The 17,395-nt window shown below is 36.0% G+C and overlaps 1 protein-coding gene across 1 annotated transcript; it reads left to right on the top strand.

Annotated features, from left to right (window-relative positions):
- Positions 1-588: 588 nt before the first annotated feature.
- On the top strand, positions 589-2,233 carry LOC132286599 (early nodulin-like protein 5). Its single transcript, XM_059788957.1, has 2 exons — positions 589-778; positions 1,359-2,233. The coding sequence occupies exons 1-2, from the start codon at positions 589-591 to the stop codon at positions 1,685-1,687; spliced, it is 519 nt and encodes a 172-aa protein (XP_059644940.1). The 3' UTR covers positions 1,688-2,233.
- The last annotated feature ends 15,162 nt before the right edge of the window (positions 2,234-17,395 follow it).

The following is a 17,395-nucleotide window of genomic DNA, read 5'->3' as shown; positions in this document are numbered from 1 at the left end:
ACTTTACACATGTTTAAATAGCCAAATAAAAATGGATTAGATCTCAATTTTTTTTATAGTAATTATAATTTGCAAAATTCAAATATGATTTCCTAAGGCTATAAACGAAAATTTAAGCGGTTTAATACGTAAATTGGAATTTTTTTTCCCAAAAGCAGGATTTGCTGGTTTTATTAAAAATTCATAGAATTTTTCTTTCTTTTCCTTTTTTTTTATAAAAAAAAAAAAAAAAGAAAAGAAAATTATTAATTTTTCTTTTTTTCTCCCCTTGATATGAATGAGGTTTTTTTTTTTTTTTGGATGACACGGCTTTTTGATTCACTTCTTTGAAAATCATATCCGATCCTCTTGGTTGACTTTCATTTGGTAAAACGGTAATATTACCAAGTCAAAGATGGCCCTTCCTGAGCCGTTGCCGCCAACCATCCCACATTCTCCGTGTATCTCTCCTGATAACTCTCACACACTCTCTCTCTCTCCCGGCCATAACCAACTTCAAACTCGGCTCCTTTTTAAGTCCAACTTAATACCAAAGCAAGAGCTCTCTCTCTCTAGGTTTCATTGACACTGGTTTCTCTCTCTCTCATCATGGCCTCCTGCAAAGCTCTTCTCCTCCTAATAATAACCTTCCTTTCTTCCCTATTCTTCCTCACAGTACATTCAACAGCTGATTTCCACGTTGGTGGTGAAGAAGGCTGGGTTGTTCCTCCATCCAAAGATGAACAGCTTTACAATGAATGGGCCTCCAAAAACCGCTTTAATGTCAATGACACTCTCCGTAAGTACTATTTCTTCTTGAATCTCGATCTCTTTATAACGTCGAACTTTTCTAATATTATGTTTGGGAGTACCGGATTTCTGAACTAAATTTTCTTCGATTTTAAATTGAAAATGTGCTCCCAATCATAACTTAAATGTCGCTGAAAAACATTAAAAATGAAAATTTAAATACTTGCGTACCCTATAGTTGAAATGTTGTCGAATCTAGTACCTAAAAGTTTATAGGGATTTGCTTAGTTTGTTACTCAAAAAGCCGAAAATTGAGAATTAGATATCTGTACAAAATCTTTGTTTGGCTCAATTTTTTGAAAGAACAACTTTTTTCATAAAACATTCTTATATAGTTATAACAAACCAAACAAACCCTAAATGTTTCAGAATCCATCCTTAGGGTGTACACAAACACACTCATAAATTACAGTTGATATATTAATGAATCTAGCAAAACTTTACGATCACTAATTTATGAGATCCTTTTGTTATTCTTAGTTGGTGCGAGTAAATATATACACATACTCCGTGTTATTTATGAGTTTTTCTAATACGTTATCCATGGGGGTATATATATATATATATAGATTTTGCATACAAGAAGGACTCGGTTTTGGTGGTGACTGATAAAGAATACGATAAGTGTCACTCTGTACACCCTATGTTCTTCTCCAACAATGGCCAAACCGCCTTCATATTGGACAGACCAGGCCTGTTCTACTTCATCAGTGGGGTCTCCGGACACTGCGAACGAGGGATGAAGATGATCATCAAGGTTTTGGATCCCGAAAGCCCACCTCAATCAGCAAACCAGACGACGGAGCATAATAGTGGTACAACTGAAATGGCTAGTGCAATGTCTACTGCAACTTTTGTGCTCTTCACCATGTCCTTCTTTGGGACGCTTTTCGCGTAATTCTGGTGCAATATTAATTGGTTGTTCTTTATTATCTTCTCATTGTTTTTAGACTTAGCTGACTAAGGGTAACTAGTACATTTATTTCATATCTTATTGTGGGATTCTTTTTCTTTTTCTTTTTTATATTTGATTTGTGCTGTTAATGAGATTCGACTATTAGGGAACTAGTAGACTGCTTTCATGATTCATTTTTCGATTGTTATTAATTCAATTTTATTCTTTAGATTTGTTATTAAATGAGGATGAGCCATTAATTATGATTTCTTAAGAATTAACCACCATTTTGATGGAAAAAAAATTTTGTTGCTCTCTCACTGCCGAGTTCCAATGACCATATTAACCTCACTCCTAAATATAGTCTTGTCATCACCAAGTTAAACGTCAAGTAAGTCAAAAAAAAAAAAAATTACTTTTCTTTTACCATATACACCAATACTGCTCTATGCATTTTACTTTATATAATACATTATAAAATATATAAATACAATTTAAATTTACCTTTTCACTGAAATTAAAATAAAATTAAAACGCAAAATAATCTCACTTTAAAACAAGTTAACAAAAATTAAAATATGTATTTTTTTTTTTTAGAAGCGAAAAAAAAAAATATGTATACATAACATGTTTCTCAAACAGTCATATAATTATTGGGTCGCGTGCAAAAAACACCTCTCAAGTATGCTTACGGTGCATATCACACTTATCGCGTGCAAATAACACCCCTCAAGTTTCAATTTGGTGCAATTATGTCCCTGTGGCATATTTAAAGCCAAACTTGACTAAACTACCCTTAGTCAACAATTTTATAAAATATATAAAAATACAATTTTTTTTGTAAAAAAACTAAAAAAGACAACCAACAAACATCATCGTTTTGCACACCCATTTACATTACACCACATTCCATCATTTCACAAACCGTAACCCATCGTCCATTATCTGCCTCCATCGCCTTGCGTTCTTGAGAGAAGAGACTAGAAACCCTAGCCACCATCGTCCATCATCTACCTCCATCGCCTCGCGTTCTTGAGAGAAAGAGACCAGAAACCCTTCTTCGATTCAGAAACTGAGCGGTCTGTTCTTATCGATTCAGAAAATAAGATCAGTTCGTGTTCTTCTGCGAAACTGTAAGTCCTCTAACCCTTATTTATCTTTGTATTTTGTTTTTAGGTTTTTCTGTCTCTCAATTAGGGAATTTTTTCTCTTTCCATTAGGGTTTTTCTTTTCTTTACTTATTCCCCAAATCAATTAGGGTTTTTTTTTCCTTTTTCTTTTCTCAATTAGGATTTTTTAAGCTTTGAGTAGTCCATAGAACTTGGATGATGTATCAACTCAAATTTTTTGATACATCATCTAAGTTTGGCCATGGGCATTTCCAAACAACATAAGAAAAGGCCAAGGTGTGATACCCCTCGTTTCTAGAGCCACGGGTGATCAAGTCCGAGCACGGATCCGAGAGATACCAGACAATTAATATTTAACAAGTATGAGTACAAAAGATTTAAGAAATAAATAATTAAATACGTTGAAAGAATTCTAAATAATAAATCCTCAAAAGTTATAAAACTAATATAATCCAAACTTTCCAAAACCTCCAATATAAGTACAACTCGGGAATCCATCTAGTGCGCCCCTAATAAAATCCCAATAGAAATTAAAGAACGGAAATAAAATCCAAAGCTAAAATATGAAAGGAAATCTTATGTAGTCGGAGGAGTGAATGACTGTCTCTGCTCAGCACGAACAAGTTCTAAGCCTGGAACTGATGAACACCTGAAAAATAAGAGTGGGTCAGGCCCACGAGCAAATTCTACTCTACTACAATTCAAACAGAGACCTGATACACATGTACATCCTAAACAACTCAACAATAACTACATAATCCATAAATATATATATCCACACTAAGGGACTCTCACTGTACTACTAGGCGGTTTCAACCTAACTAGTAGGCATCATGCAAAACGCACATGAGGTGTACATGAGTACCTAGACCTAAGAGGGTACACCACAACCGTCATAACCAGTTATGCATCCCATTGCATACACGCTCCCTAACCGTCGATCCTGAGACTCAAGCTCATATCGAGGTAACATAATTTTATATTTAAATCCATCCAAACCAAAGTAGTGCCGCTCAACTGTTCGTTGCCTTGACACGACATATATAAATAGGATTTAGTACTATAATTAATCCATTCCCTTATTCCAAAGTAGGTAGGATTTAGCGTTTTGAGCTAATCTATCCCTAGTATGCCACCGTCCCATTTCGGTGCATAAAATCCATAAATCCAGTAGTTGATAATACAGATAATAAAAGTAAATATCAACTAATCCATAACAAGCATAATAAGAATATGTAAATTAGCATGCTTGTCTTATACCACTGATTCATAATTATCCAACAATTTATAATGCAGAAAAAAGGTGTAACAATCCTTTAATCCATGATAAGCATAATAATAATACATAAATTAACATACTTATTTGATATCACTAATATATGATTAAGTTGTATAACCATTCACAGGAAATTGCTAAAATAAAGATAAGCAATTTACAACATCCAAATCCAACAACAATATGCAATTTATTTAAGAATTACATACCATCTAAGCTCCCAGCACTATGTGGTTCATGATGCATAACTTGCCCTCTGGAGTTTTCATACAACCATAGACATCATTTAAGCCATGACAGCTCCCAAATTAAACCTGGAACCTCAAAAACCCATCCCAGTAGTCAAAACTTCGCCGAAAATCAACAAAAAATGAAGGAGCCGCATTCCCCTTGAGTAGAGCCGCCTCCCCCACTAGGGGAGCCACCTCCTTGCCCAGTAGAGCCGACTCCCCCTTGTGGGTAGCTGTCTCTTTGAGAGGGGAGCCGTCTTCCTTCAAAAAGGAGCCGACTCTCCTTTTGTTTTCATCCACCTCATCTTCTCCAGCGACTTCCACCTCATCTGTCCTCCATCGCTAGGGTTTCTAGGTGTCTGAACTAGGTCCCAGAGTATTCCAGCACTTATTTAAAACCATTATGCACTTGTTTAAACCAATCAAAGCAAGAATTCATGCAGAAAAACTTAAAGTCAAACGATTAACAATTCGTTAATATTCATACCGCTTTACTCTAATTCAACATGTATAACAGATTAGTTTAAAGTTTAATTACTCTTGGAATTGAATTAGGCATGTAAAGAACACGAGTCAAAGGGAGAAAGTTAGATATAAAACTTACCTTTAGGTCTCAGTTTGAAACCTTGTACTATCGTTTTCCTAAACTTTTTCGGCAATTCCTACTGTTCTCCACTCCTCTGTTGCCCTTGGTTCCACCCACGAACAACACGCCTTCCTTCTCTCCTTGATTCAGCCTTAGTCTTAGCCAAACCCTAGTTTTCCTCTCTCTGTTTTCTCTCAGACCTCTTTGTATCTCTCCGCCACTATGTTTGGTGAATAGGGTTCTAAAACCCTCGACAGACATAAACAAGTATATTTATAGGCCAATTAATTTTACCCTAATTCTAATCTTGTGAGGAGACGGAAAAGAAAAAGAACAAAAATAAAATAAAATAAAGTCGGCAATTTCATATATATAAAACCTTAAATAAAAACATTTAATTTAACACTTAATTTAAACGAATATAACAATTTTAAACCTATAATTTAATTAAACAAATAAAACAATTTACACAATTAATACACTGCCGCATAAGCATTTAATTCCAATTAAAACAAATAAATCAATTTAACAATTAACCAATTAAACAAAAAACCAAATAAACACATAAAGAATTTAAAATTACAATAAAACCGTAACAGAAATACCGAGACTATCTATTTTGAATTAAGGGTATTACACAAGGTCTATGGACAACTCAAAGCTTAAAGAACCAGAGATCATCATCCGTGTTATCTCTACTGCATTTTGTTCCCAGTTTATGGCCGTCATTTTAGTCAATGAAGTCGAGAGCTCTCTTTTGTTTTAGATACCATTATTCTTCAATTTACGTTTTACTTTACCAGTTGTTTCCCATGACCTTTTGAACGTCTGTAACGACCCGGTCTTTTTCCTCCTTTTTCCTTTTTCGGCGATTTTCTTTTTTCATCTTTTTCTTGTTTTGTCTTTTCCCTATTTCGTCTTTTTTCCATTTATCATTTCATGCATTCATGATATTTGATTTCCATGACATTTGTATTTTTACTTTTGTAGAAAATACATTCTAGTTACTTACTTTTTTATAAAGGGCATGGATGCATACTTTATTGTAATTATTCTTTATTTTTGGGATTTTTGTGTAATTACATAAAGTAATTATTTTTCGTCTTGGGGACCATTTTGTAATTTATTTTGGAAGATATTTTCAAAAAGGACCTTTTTGGAATTTTTGAAAAATGTGACAAGTGTCACATTCTCATGGAGTTACTTGTTGTCACTGGAGTAGAGTGACTTGAGAGCATGATCTATTGACATTTGGAGGGTGGAGATTCACCCACTTGTTGGCCTAGGATTGGAGCACTTGTTGGCCTAGATGGTTGACAAGTGTAAGCTTAGGATTAAACCTAGGAAGGGGCCTTGGATTTGTGACAAGTATAGGATCACAATTAAGTCTTGCATTGTGTGTGTGTGTGAGGTAGTATAAGACCACATAGTGAGTGGAGGAATACTAGATCCTCCACTCACCATTTTCATTTTATCCTCTTCATTTTCACTTATTTTCTAAGAACCTTAACCTAACCACCATTGAAGAAAAGCTTGGTTAATAACTTTGACTTCATTTTTTGCTTCCTTTCATTCACCCTAGACTTGGAACTTTGGAATACAAAAGTTTCCCCTCACTCTCCTCTTCATTAACCCTAAACTTGTTTTCTATTTTGAGCTTGGTAACTTGGATTATAGAGATTCAATTATCTATTGAGGTAGGGGTTGAACCTTAACACCTTTGGCATATAGCAGGTCATATAGCAGCATTTCGAGGTGTTTCAATCGACCAAAACTCTATTTCGGTCGACCGATAGTCTTTGGTAACATTATTGCACAGTAAAGAGTACATTCCAGTAGCCATTTTCAGCTTTCAGGGCCATTTCGATCGACCGATGGCCTATTTCGGTCGACCGATGGTTCAAGTCGGTCTACCGAACTAAACTCACTTTAAAAATTAAGATTCCAGTAAATCTCTGTGAGTTTCAGTTGTAATACCCCTAATTTAAAAAGGATAGGTTTGGAATTTATTTTATTGTTTAAATTATATTTTTATTTATTTAATTATGAATTGGTTTGTTTTAATTGAAAATTTATTTAAATTTCATTATGAGTTTATTGGGTTTTATGTTTATACCTTGTTTTAGTTTAATTGTTTTCATGGTTGTATTTTGATTGCATTTAGTTATTTTTTTTAATTAGGATTAAATGCTTTATTTGATTTAATTTAACTGTTTAATTGATTTAATCTAATTTAATAAAATGGTTTGATTAATTTAATTTAAGTGGTAATTATTTTAATTTAATTGTATTTTTAAATAGGGTTTTGTTTTAAAAGTCAGTTGTTGCCGACGTAGGTTTTATTAGGTTTCTTTGGGTCGGTAAGGATTTTTAGGAGGGTTGGAATTAATCTAGGGTTTAGTAAAACCCTATAAATATATGTGAGATGTCTGTATAGGGTTTTTAGAAAAACAAACAAAACCCTATTCACGTCTCTAGAGATAGAGAAGCAACAGAGTAGTTTTGCAGTGGGAATCGTCGGAAAGCTTTAGAGACGGCGTAGAGATTTTGAACAAAGATCTCAAAGGCAAGTTCTAACCTTACTCTCTCCCTTATACTCGTGTTCTTTGCATATTAAATTGGTTCCAGGTTTATTATATGATTTTAAAACAAAAATAAATAGGCTATCTGTTACTAGGACGCAAACTGTTAATCCTAGGTTTGGTTTGATAAACTGTTAAAGCTTGGAACTGATCTTGCATTGTGCTTGGTTAAATCCATATTAGTAAGTATAATCAAGGCTTAAACCAACATTAGAATTTACGGGGAATTACTTAGAAATTTCTGGTAATCAAAACGGTGATCTGTAGAAGGGTTTAAACGTAGCCGGAGAAGAGAACACAGAGCAAAGGAGGGGGAGAGCTGGCTCCTTTAGGGTTTGGAGCCGGCTCTACATGCTTGGAGGCGGCTCCAAGACACTTAGGAGCCAGCTCCAAGGCCATGGAGGCGGCTCCAAGGTTTTCCAGAGCCTGCTCCATTTGGTTATCTCCAGTTTTCCACGTTCCGTGAGGTTTTGTTCCAGTTTTTAGTGAGATGGCTTTATGGAGATTGATTTTCTAAGTTATCTAAATGGAATGGTTACTATAATGGATGGTTTAACAAGGGCCTGGAGTGGGATTAAGTTCCAAGGTATTAAAGGTTGCACCATGATTTTTACTAGTTTTCCTACACTCCATTTTGTTTGGTCCTGAATGTATTTTCATGTTATAATTTCTTCATTATGTTAAATTTTTATTTAGTTTAATGAAATTGATGAGTAATGATTTTTAATTAACTCTATATCATGTTGGAAATCAATGGAATTAATTTTAGTTACAAGGTTGATGTGTTAAAACAGTTGGAGTTTGGGATTACATAAACTGCTAGTATTAAATTCTTGTGCAAAGTTTATGTTTTAATTAATTTTGGTAACTGAGCAATGAATTTAGTGGACTCTGGAATTAGTTGGAATCTAATTTAAACATCTAAGACTCTTAGGATTGAAACACAGTTTAACAGAAACTCACCGGAGTTGGAAACAGAAGAACAGAGAAGAAACGACTTAAGTTTTCAAAGAGACGGCTCATAGAAGCAAAAAGAGCAGGCTCTTTGCAACCAAAGAGCAGGCTCCAAGCAAAGAAAGAGCAGGCTCTTTCATTAGTGTGACGTATTCTGTGACTTGTTTGGCTACGGAACTCGGATTTTGGATTTTTCAGAAGCTGTAGGAAGCTATACTTGGGTGTTTTGAGATGTTCTAAGTCTAATTAACACTTGTGAGAGTGGATTAAAGTTTAATAAACCAGTATGTGTTTATAGCTTAGACATTAGTAAGCATCGACGAAAGTTGTTCATTGTAGTGCAGAGGAATTATACTTCTACTGAATTTAATTTATTTTCTCTGTGGATGGAAAATGGATTAATATGATGCTATTAATAGTGACAAGCATGGTAATTAATATAGTTAAGGTTATTGTACTTGTCATGGATTCGTGGACGAGAAGGATGAATTATCTGCATGCTCAGTAATATGATAATTTATAATGGAGATATGGGATGAATATGATAATTTATATATTTATTTTATGTTCATCATGGTATTAATTGATATGTCTTATGGTTTTGGTTTGTCAATTACTAGAGTAGGCATGCTAGTCTATATCTCTATTTATGCTTATTACGGTTCAGTTGCTATGTGCATTGTTTATGTATGGTATCAACTGTTGGATGGATTGGATTGTATGTACCGGTATGGGACGGTGACATACTAGGTTTGGACAGCACAAGTTGCTAAGTTCTACCTATTTGGAATGAGGGTACGGGTTATTAAATAAATCCTCCTTATATGTATGTAAGTCGGTGCGGTTGACTACGTCGAACGACTTAATGGATTTCTTGTGGATGGATGGAATTGGAGTTTAAATATATTTTATGGTACCGTGACATGAGCTTGAGTCTCAGAGTCAACGGTTAGGATGCGTATATGCAGTTGGATGTGTAGCTGACTGTGGGGATTAAGGTATACCCTGTTTAGGCTTAGGTACTCATACCCACTCAGGTGCGATTTGTGTGATGCCTTCTATTCAGGTTGAGACCCTCTTCATGGTCTAGCGAGAGTCCAGTAGTGTGGATATATATTTATGTACGGACTATTAGCTATTGTTGAACTATTTAGTATGTACATGCGTATCGGGTCTCTGCTTGGATTGCAGTAGGATAGAACTTGTTCGTGGGCCTGACCCACTCCTATTTTACAGGTGTACGACAGTTCTAGGCTTGAGCTTGTTCGTGTGGAGCAGAGACGGTCACTCATTCTTTCGACGATGTAGGATCTCTTTCCAGATGTTCGACTTGGATTTTATCTTCAGTTTTACTTTAATTCAGTTTGGGATTTTTATATTAGGGGTCCACTAGAGATGGATTCCCGAGTTATTAAAAGATTGGAGATTTTGGATTGTAGGATTTTAAGTTATTAATATTTTAAGGTTTTTATTGAGGATTTCTTTTATAGTATCTTTCCGCTTATTCTTTTATTTCTTAAATCATTTTTTTTTGTAATCTGTGTTCATTTAAAATACTTTAATTATTTGATATCCCTCAGACTCGGGTCGGACCTGATCAACCCGTGTCTCGGATCCGAGGGGTATCACAGTTGGTATCAGAGCACTCCAGGTTCAAGTGTCTCTAGGGGTGTCGTATTAAGTCTTCCGCGTAGCGTTTTCTTTTGATTAGAATTTTTGGTTAGGATTCGTTGTATTTTTTACGGTCCTAGTGACTTGTACTGATGTCTATCTTTCTGTGTGAACAGATGGATAACAGAGGACAGACTGTACAAGGAACTCGAAAGGAAATGAGAGCGGCACGTAGGCAACAGTATCTCCTACGGCGTCAGTAGATGGAGAAGGAACAGCAGTTGCCTGAGTTTCAGGAGGAGCGGGAGGAGGTTCAGCAGACTCCAGATCTGGGCAAGGATCTAGAGATTCCTCCTCACCTCAATGATTTCGTGGCTCGAGCTATAGAAGCTGGGATAACAGCTGCAGTTCGGAATCAACCACCGGTTCAGCAGGCACCGGTTCCAGCACCAGTGGTTCAGGTTAATACTTGGGAAACGGCTAAGAGTTCTTTTACAAAGGGGAGTCCACCTCTGTTTTCGGGATCCACCGATGCGAAGGCAGCTCATCAGTGGAAACAGGACATTGAGCGTCATCTTCGTTTGGTTCAGTGCACGGAGGTTCAGAAGCAGATGCTTGCTACCTTCAAGCTAGTTGGGGATGCACTGCAATGGTGGAAGTCAGTTACCACCCCAGAGGAGAGGATGACTTTGACTTATGAGCAGTTCAGTACTCGATTTGATGAGAAGTACTTTCCATATGCAGTCAGGGCGGCTATGAAGACCGAATTTCTCAATTTGGAACAGGGGAATATGACAGTGGCAGAGTATGAGCAGCAGTTCACGCGCTTATCACTTTTCACACCGGAAGAGGTGGATACAGAGGAAAAGAAGCGAAATAGTTTCGTCAAGGGACTGATGTGGTCCATTAAGCGAGCTATCACAAGGAGTCCAGCCTACACTACCTATGCTCAGGTGGTGGACGCAGCGTTGCAGCAGTATCAGTTGACCGTGAATTTCAAATAGACTCGTGGTGAGAAGCGGGGAGATAAAAACTCTGCTAATCAGCCAACTGGAAAAGGGAACGACAATGGACATCGGCAGGATGACAAGGGCGAGTTCCAGGGACAACAACCTTGGAAGAAGCACAAGGGTGGTCCAGATACTCATAGGAATGGGGTGCCTATTCAGAGGCAGCAGAATGGGGGACCACAGGCAGAACAAGGTCAGCCGCCGGCTAACCGGCAGAGGAGGCCATTTGGTACTTTCCAGGGTTGTTGCTACACTTGTGGAGAGTATGGTCATACCTCCGGACAGTGTCCTAAGGCAGGACAAAGACAGGGGCAAGGACAGGAACAGTATGTGCAGCAGGGGCAGAGGGCACCAGTACCTCTACCAGCTCCACAGGTTCCACAGATTCAGGGACAGACACATCTGGCTTTACCGGCACCGCCGCAAACTCAGGGACAGGCACCACAACAGTTGCGCTACGGCAGGGTGTACAACCCCATGCCACAGGATGTATAGGCACCTCAAACTATTGGGGGTAAGTTTTCCAATTCATAGTTTACATGGACGTGTTTTACTTGATACGAGTACTACACACTCGTTTGTGGTTAGGACTTTTGTTGTTTTGTTTGGGATGAGGACGAGGATATGGATTCGCTCACAGTTCCCTAAATTATGGGAAGAAGGTAAGAGCGAATTCCGAGGACGGAATTCCTTTCGTTAGGGGGGAAGAATGTAATACCCCTAATTTAAAAAGGATAGGTTTGGAATTTATTTTATTGTTTAAATTATATTTTTATTTATTTAATTATGAATTGGTTTGTTTTAATTGAAAATTTATTTAAATTTCATTATGAGTTTATTGGGTTTTATGTTTATACCTTGTTTTAGTTTAATTGTTTTCATGGTTATATTTTGATTGCATTTAGTTATTTTTTTTAATTAGGATTAAATGTTTTATTTGATTTAATTTAACTGTTTAATTGATTTAATCTAATTTAATAAAATGGTTTGATTAATTTAATTTAAATGGTAATTATTTTAATTTAATTGTATTTTTAAATAGGGTTTTGTTTTAAAAGTCAGTTGTTGCCGACGTAGGTTTTATTAGGTTTCTTTAGGTCGGTAAGGATTTTTAGGAGGGTTGGAATTAATCTAGGGTTTAGTAAAACCCTATAAATATATGTGAGATGTCTGTATAGGGTTTTTAGAAAAACAAACAAAACCCTATTCACGTCTCTAGAGATAGAGAAGCAACAGAGTAGTTTTGCAGTGGGAATCGTCGGAAAGCTTTAGAGACGGCGTAGAGATTTTGAACAAAGATCTCAAAGGCAAGTTATAACCTTACTCTCTCCCATATACTCGTGTTCTTTGCATATTAAATTGGTTCCAAGTTTATTATATGATTTTAAAACAAAAATAGATAGGCTATCTGTTACTAGGACGCAAACTGTTAGTCCTAGGTTTGGTTTGATAAACTGTTAAAGCTTGGAACTGATCTTGCATTGTGCTTGGTTAAATCCATATTAGTAAGTATAATCAAGGCTTAAACCAATATTAGAATTTACGGGGAATTACTTAGAAATTTCTGGTAATCAAAACGGTGATCTGTAGAAGGGTTTAAACGTAGCCGGAGAAGAGAACACAGAGCAAAGGAGGGGGAGAGCTAGCTCCTTTAGGGTTTGGAGCCGGCTCTACATGCTTGGAGGCGGCTCCAAGACACTTGGGAGCCAGCTCCAAGGCCATGGAGGCGGCTCCAAGGTTTTCCAGAGCCTGCTCCATTTGGTTATCTCCAGTTTTCCACGTTCCGTGAGGTTTTGTTCCAGTTTTCAGTGAGATGGCTTTATGGAGATTGATTTTCTAAGTTATCTAAATGGAATGGTTACTGTAATGGATGGTTTAACAAGGGTCTGGAGTGGGATTAAGTTCCAAGGTATTAAAGGTTGCACCATGATTTTTACTAGTTTTCCTACACTCCATTTTGCTTGGTCCTGAATGTATTTTCATGTTATAATTTCTTCATTATGTTAAATTTTTATTTAGTTCAATGAAATTGATGAGTAATGATTTTTAATTAACTCTATATCATGTTGGAAATCAATGGAATTAATTTTAGTTACAAGGTTGATGTGTTAAAACAGTTGGAGTTTGGGATTACATAAACTGCTAGTATTAAATTCTTGTGCAAAGTTTATGTTTTAATTAATTTTGGTAACTGAGCAATGAATTTAGTGGACTCTGGAATTAGTTGGAATCTAATTTAAACATCTAAGACTCTTAGGATTGAAACACAGTTTAACAGAAACTCACCGGAGTTGGAAACAGAAGAACAGAGAAGAAACGGCTTAAGTTTTCAAAGAGACAGCTCATAGAAGCAAAAAGAGCAGGCTCTTTGCAACCAAAGAGCAGGCTCCAAGCAAAGAAAGAGCAGGCTCTTTCATTAGTGTGACATATTCTGTGACTTGTTTGGCTACGGAACTCGGATTTTGGATTTTTCAGAAGCTGTAGGAAGCTATACTTAGGTGTTTTGAGATGTTCTAAGTCTAATTAACACTTGTGAGAGTGGATTAAAGTTTAATGAACCAGTATGTGTTTATAGCTTAGACATTAGTAAGCATCGACGAAAGTTGTTCATTGTAGTGCAGATGAATTATACTTCTACTGAATTTAATTTATATTCTCTGTGGATGGAAAATGGATTAATATGATGCTATTAATAGTGACAAGCATGGTAATTAATATAGTTAAGGTTATTGTACTTGTCATGGATTCGTGGACGAGAAGGATGAATTATCTGCATGCTCAGTAATATGATAATTTATAATGGAGATATGGGATGAATATGATAACTTATATATTTATTTTATGTTCATCATGGTATTAATTGATATGTCTTATGGTTTTGGTTTGTCAATTACTAGAGTAGGCATGCTAGTCTATATCTCTATTTATGCTTATTACGGTTCAGTTGCTATGTGCATTGTTTATGTATGGTATCAACTGTTGGATGGATTGGATTGTATGTACCGGTATGGGACGGTGACATACTAGGTTTGGACAGCACAAGTTGCTAAGTTCTACCTATTTGGAATGAGGGTACGGGTTATTAAATAAATCCTCCTTATATGTATGTAAGTCGGTGCGGTTGACTACGCCGAACGACGTAATGGATTTCTTGTGGATGGATGGAATTGGAGTTTAAATATATTTTATGGTACTGTGATATGAGCTTGAGTCTCAGAGTCAATGGTTAGGATGCGTATATGCAGTTGGATGTGTAGCTGACTGTGGGGATTGAGGTATACCCTGTTTAGGCTTAGGTACTCATACCCACTCAGGTGCGATTTGTGTGATGCCTTCTATTCAGGTTGAGACCCTCTTCATGGTCTAGCGAGAGTCCAGTAGTGTGGATATATATTTATGTACGGACTATTAGCTATTGTTGAACTATTTAGTATGTACATGCGTATCGGGTCTCTGCTTGGATCGCAGTAGGATAGAACTTGTTCGTGGGTCTGACCCACTCCTATTTTACAGGTGTACGACAGTTCTAGGCTTGAGCTTGTTCGTGTGGAGCAGAGACGGTCACTCATTCTTCCGACGATGTAGGATCTCTTTCCAGATGTTCGACTTGGATTTTATCTTCAGTTTTACTTTGATTCAGTTTGGGATTTTTATATTAGGGGTCCACTAGAGATGGATTCCCGAGTTTTTAAAAGATTGGAGATTTTGGATTGTAGGATTTTAAGTTATTAATATTTTAAGGTTTTTATTGAGGATTTCTTTTATAGTATCTTTCTGCTTATTCTTTTATTTCTTAAATCATTTTTTTTGTAATCTGTGTTCATTTAAAATACTTTAATTGTTTGATATTCCCTCGGGTTTGGGCCTGGGCCTGATCAACCCGTGTCTCGGATCCGAGGGGTATCACATCAGTCGACCGAAATAACTTGATCATGCACAGCTTCTTTGTTGTGTTTCAGCACTGAAGTTTCAACTTCAAAAGGTCATAACTCTTTCATTTCTAACCCAAATGGGGTGATTCTTGAGCCTAAACTCAAGGGTTTTGAGTCAGTTTTCTAATGGTACCAATTCCATTCTTAGATTCTAATCACAATGGGAGTTATTCATATTTTAGTGAGGTAGTATCAATTTTCGCTTAAACTGGGAAAATGACATTTTGTGGGATTCTTGTCCAAAGTTCTTAGAACCTCTTGGAATGTTGTTAAATGATTATATTAGGTTGTATTCACCTTGTTTGACTTGTGTGGAGTCAATTTTCTCTTCTCAATTATGAATTGACCATTTTGCCCTCCATTAACAGATTTTACCCATTTTAACTCTAGTTTCTTCTTTCGCTCTCCTTAAGTTCCATGACATCATGGAATGTCACATTGGTGCCTTAGAGATGATTTATATTTCAAAGAACTATGGTTTTATCTTTTGCTTCCGCATTTCGAATCCGTTATCGGGTTAACTTTCGGGTCATCACTGACGCACCGAGTTGAAAAACTTGGGCCGTCACAACGTCTATTGCCCTTTGTTTTTGGTAAAACTTTTATTTCTATAATATTGATCTAGTATTGTTGTTGAACCTTTAAGTTCTGGTTTGTTTCTTTATGCGGAGTTTGAGTTTTAATACTGTGTGTTTTTAAGCTATTAATGTTTATTTTTATACAATGTCTTGAACTTTCATTTTGATTACTGGGCTTAGTATTCAACTCTACCCCAAAAACCTGGATTTGTTATTTGTCTCTTCTTGGAGGTGGTAAAAGTATGTCAACATTCCACTTCGATCCCTTTGCGATAATCCAATTTCTCTTCGGTATGTTCTCTCTCATCTTCTTCTCCAGCGATGTAGGGCTATTTTTTCCATCTCTTCTTCTTCACAGCTTCTCTAGATTTTTTTTATGGATCATGTGATTAATTTTTTTACTTCTAGATCATTAGATTTTTTCTTCTGGATCATTAGATTTTTTTATCTATGCCTTTGATATGCCTAATTATTTGTTCAAAATTGTATTAACAGGTTTTAAATGTTAGCCAATCTTAAATTGTTGACATGCTTACTCTCCTATCACAAGCCACCCAAGACTATTCATGGAATTTGGTGTCTCATAACATAACTTTTGTGTATGATATGGCTTAAAGTTGCTGAAACTGGTATTACTTTTTGAACAGGATGACTTCGATAGGCCATTTAATTTTGTTACCTTTGTTGAAGGTGAAAGTGGCTTTGCGAAATTTTAAACTGGGTTTTGTTTAGGATAATGGTTGATGTATCACGGCTTTACTTTTTGAAGGTACATTGGATACTTTAGATGTAATGTTTAGTGAATGCTTGATTGCTTGTCAGTAAAGTATTCACTTGTATTACTGGGTTTTTATTTTACTGAAAGTAGTAAATTTGTTGAATATGAAATTGGGTTTGCATATATTGAATGGTTTGATGAATGACAGGTTAGGTGAATGCATTACTATAGTTGAAAGTTTAGTGATGACAAATATTTATTCAAAATAACACAGATTCTCTTCGCTATATGATACAGATTAAGAAGCCAAAGTAAAAAATGTCAAACAAACCACAACACATTCTTGCACAATGATAAAACATTCTATCCGAATTTCAAATCTTCAAAGGACTTCTAACTTAACAACAAAGAGAATGGCTTTTTGAGGTTGAAGATTCTATGTAAAAGAGAGAAATATAAAGAGATACAGTGCCGAGAAATGCTAAAGGGAAGTAATATATAGTGAAAAAAGTTATTAAAAATATATATATAAGGTAATGTGCGCATAACACCCCTATAGTATGAGATTAGTAACATATTTATCCCCTTGGGCATTTTTGGAAGACTAAAAGGGCAAAATAGGTATTACAATAATAATTTAGGGGTGTTTGTTGCACAAAGAGGTAATTTTGCACAATTTCAAAAGATTAGGAGTGTTTATTGCACACCTTTTCAAATAGGGGGTAAAAGTGCTACTGAAAATATACTTGATGGGTGTTTTCTGCACTTACCCCTATAATTATTGGTGATTAGGGTTATTATACATACCCCTGCCTTAAAAATAGGTCCAAATCACTCGATTCTCAAATTTTCTCCAAATCGAAGATTTCGAACCATAGTTGCGTAGAATTCAGTCAAATTGAACAATTTTAATTCTTGCTACCACAAACTAAATCTTACCCGCAGCCCCCTAACCTTAACTTTTTATATTTTTAATTTTTATTTTATAACATTGTAGGTATTTTGGTCTTCAAATTGAAGAATTATCCTACCAAAGGTTGTGTAACTTACTGATACCTTCTCTACCTTCCAAAAGGAATGGTGAGAATTCGAGTTTCCTTAGAG

The sequence above is a fragment of the Cornus florida genome, unplaced genomic scaffold, assembly GCF_030987335.1.
Source record: "Cornus florida cultivar Cherokee Brave unplaced genomic scaffold, ASM3098733v1 CherokeeBrave_3.0.0_Hap2_Chr11, whole genome shotgun sequence".
In the NCBI taxonomy this organism is placed as follows: domain Eukaryota; kingdom Viridiplantae; phylum Streptophyta; class Magnoliopsida; order Cornales; family Cornaceae; genus Cornus; species Cornus florida.
This window is presented reverse-complemented; position numbering and strand designations above follow the sequence as displayed.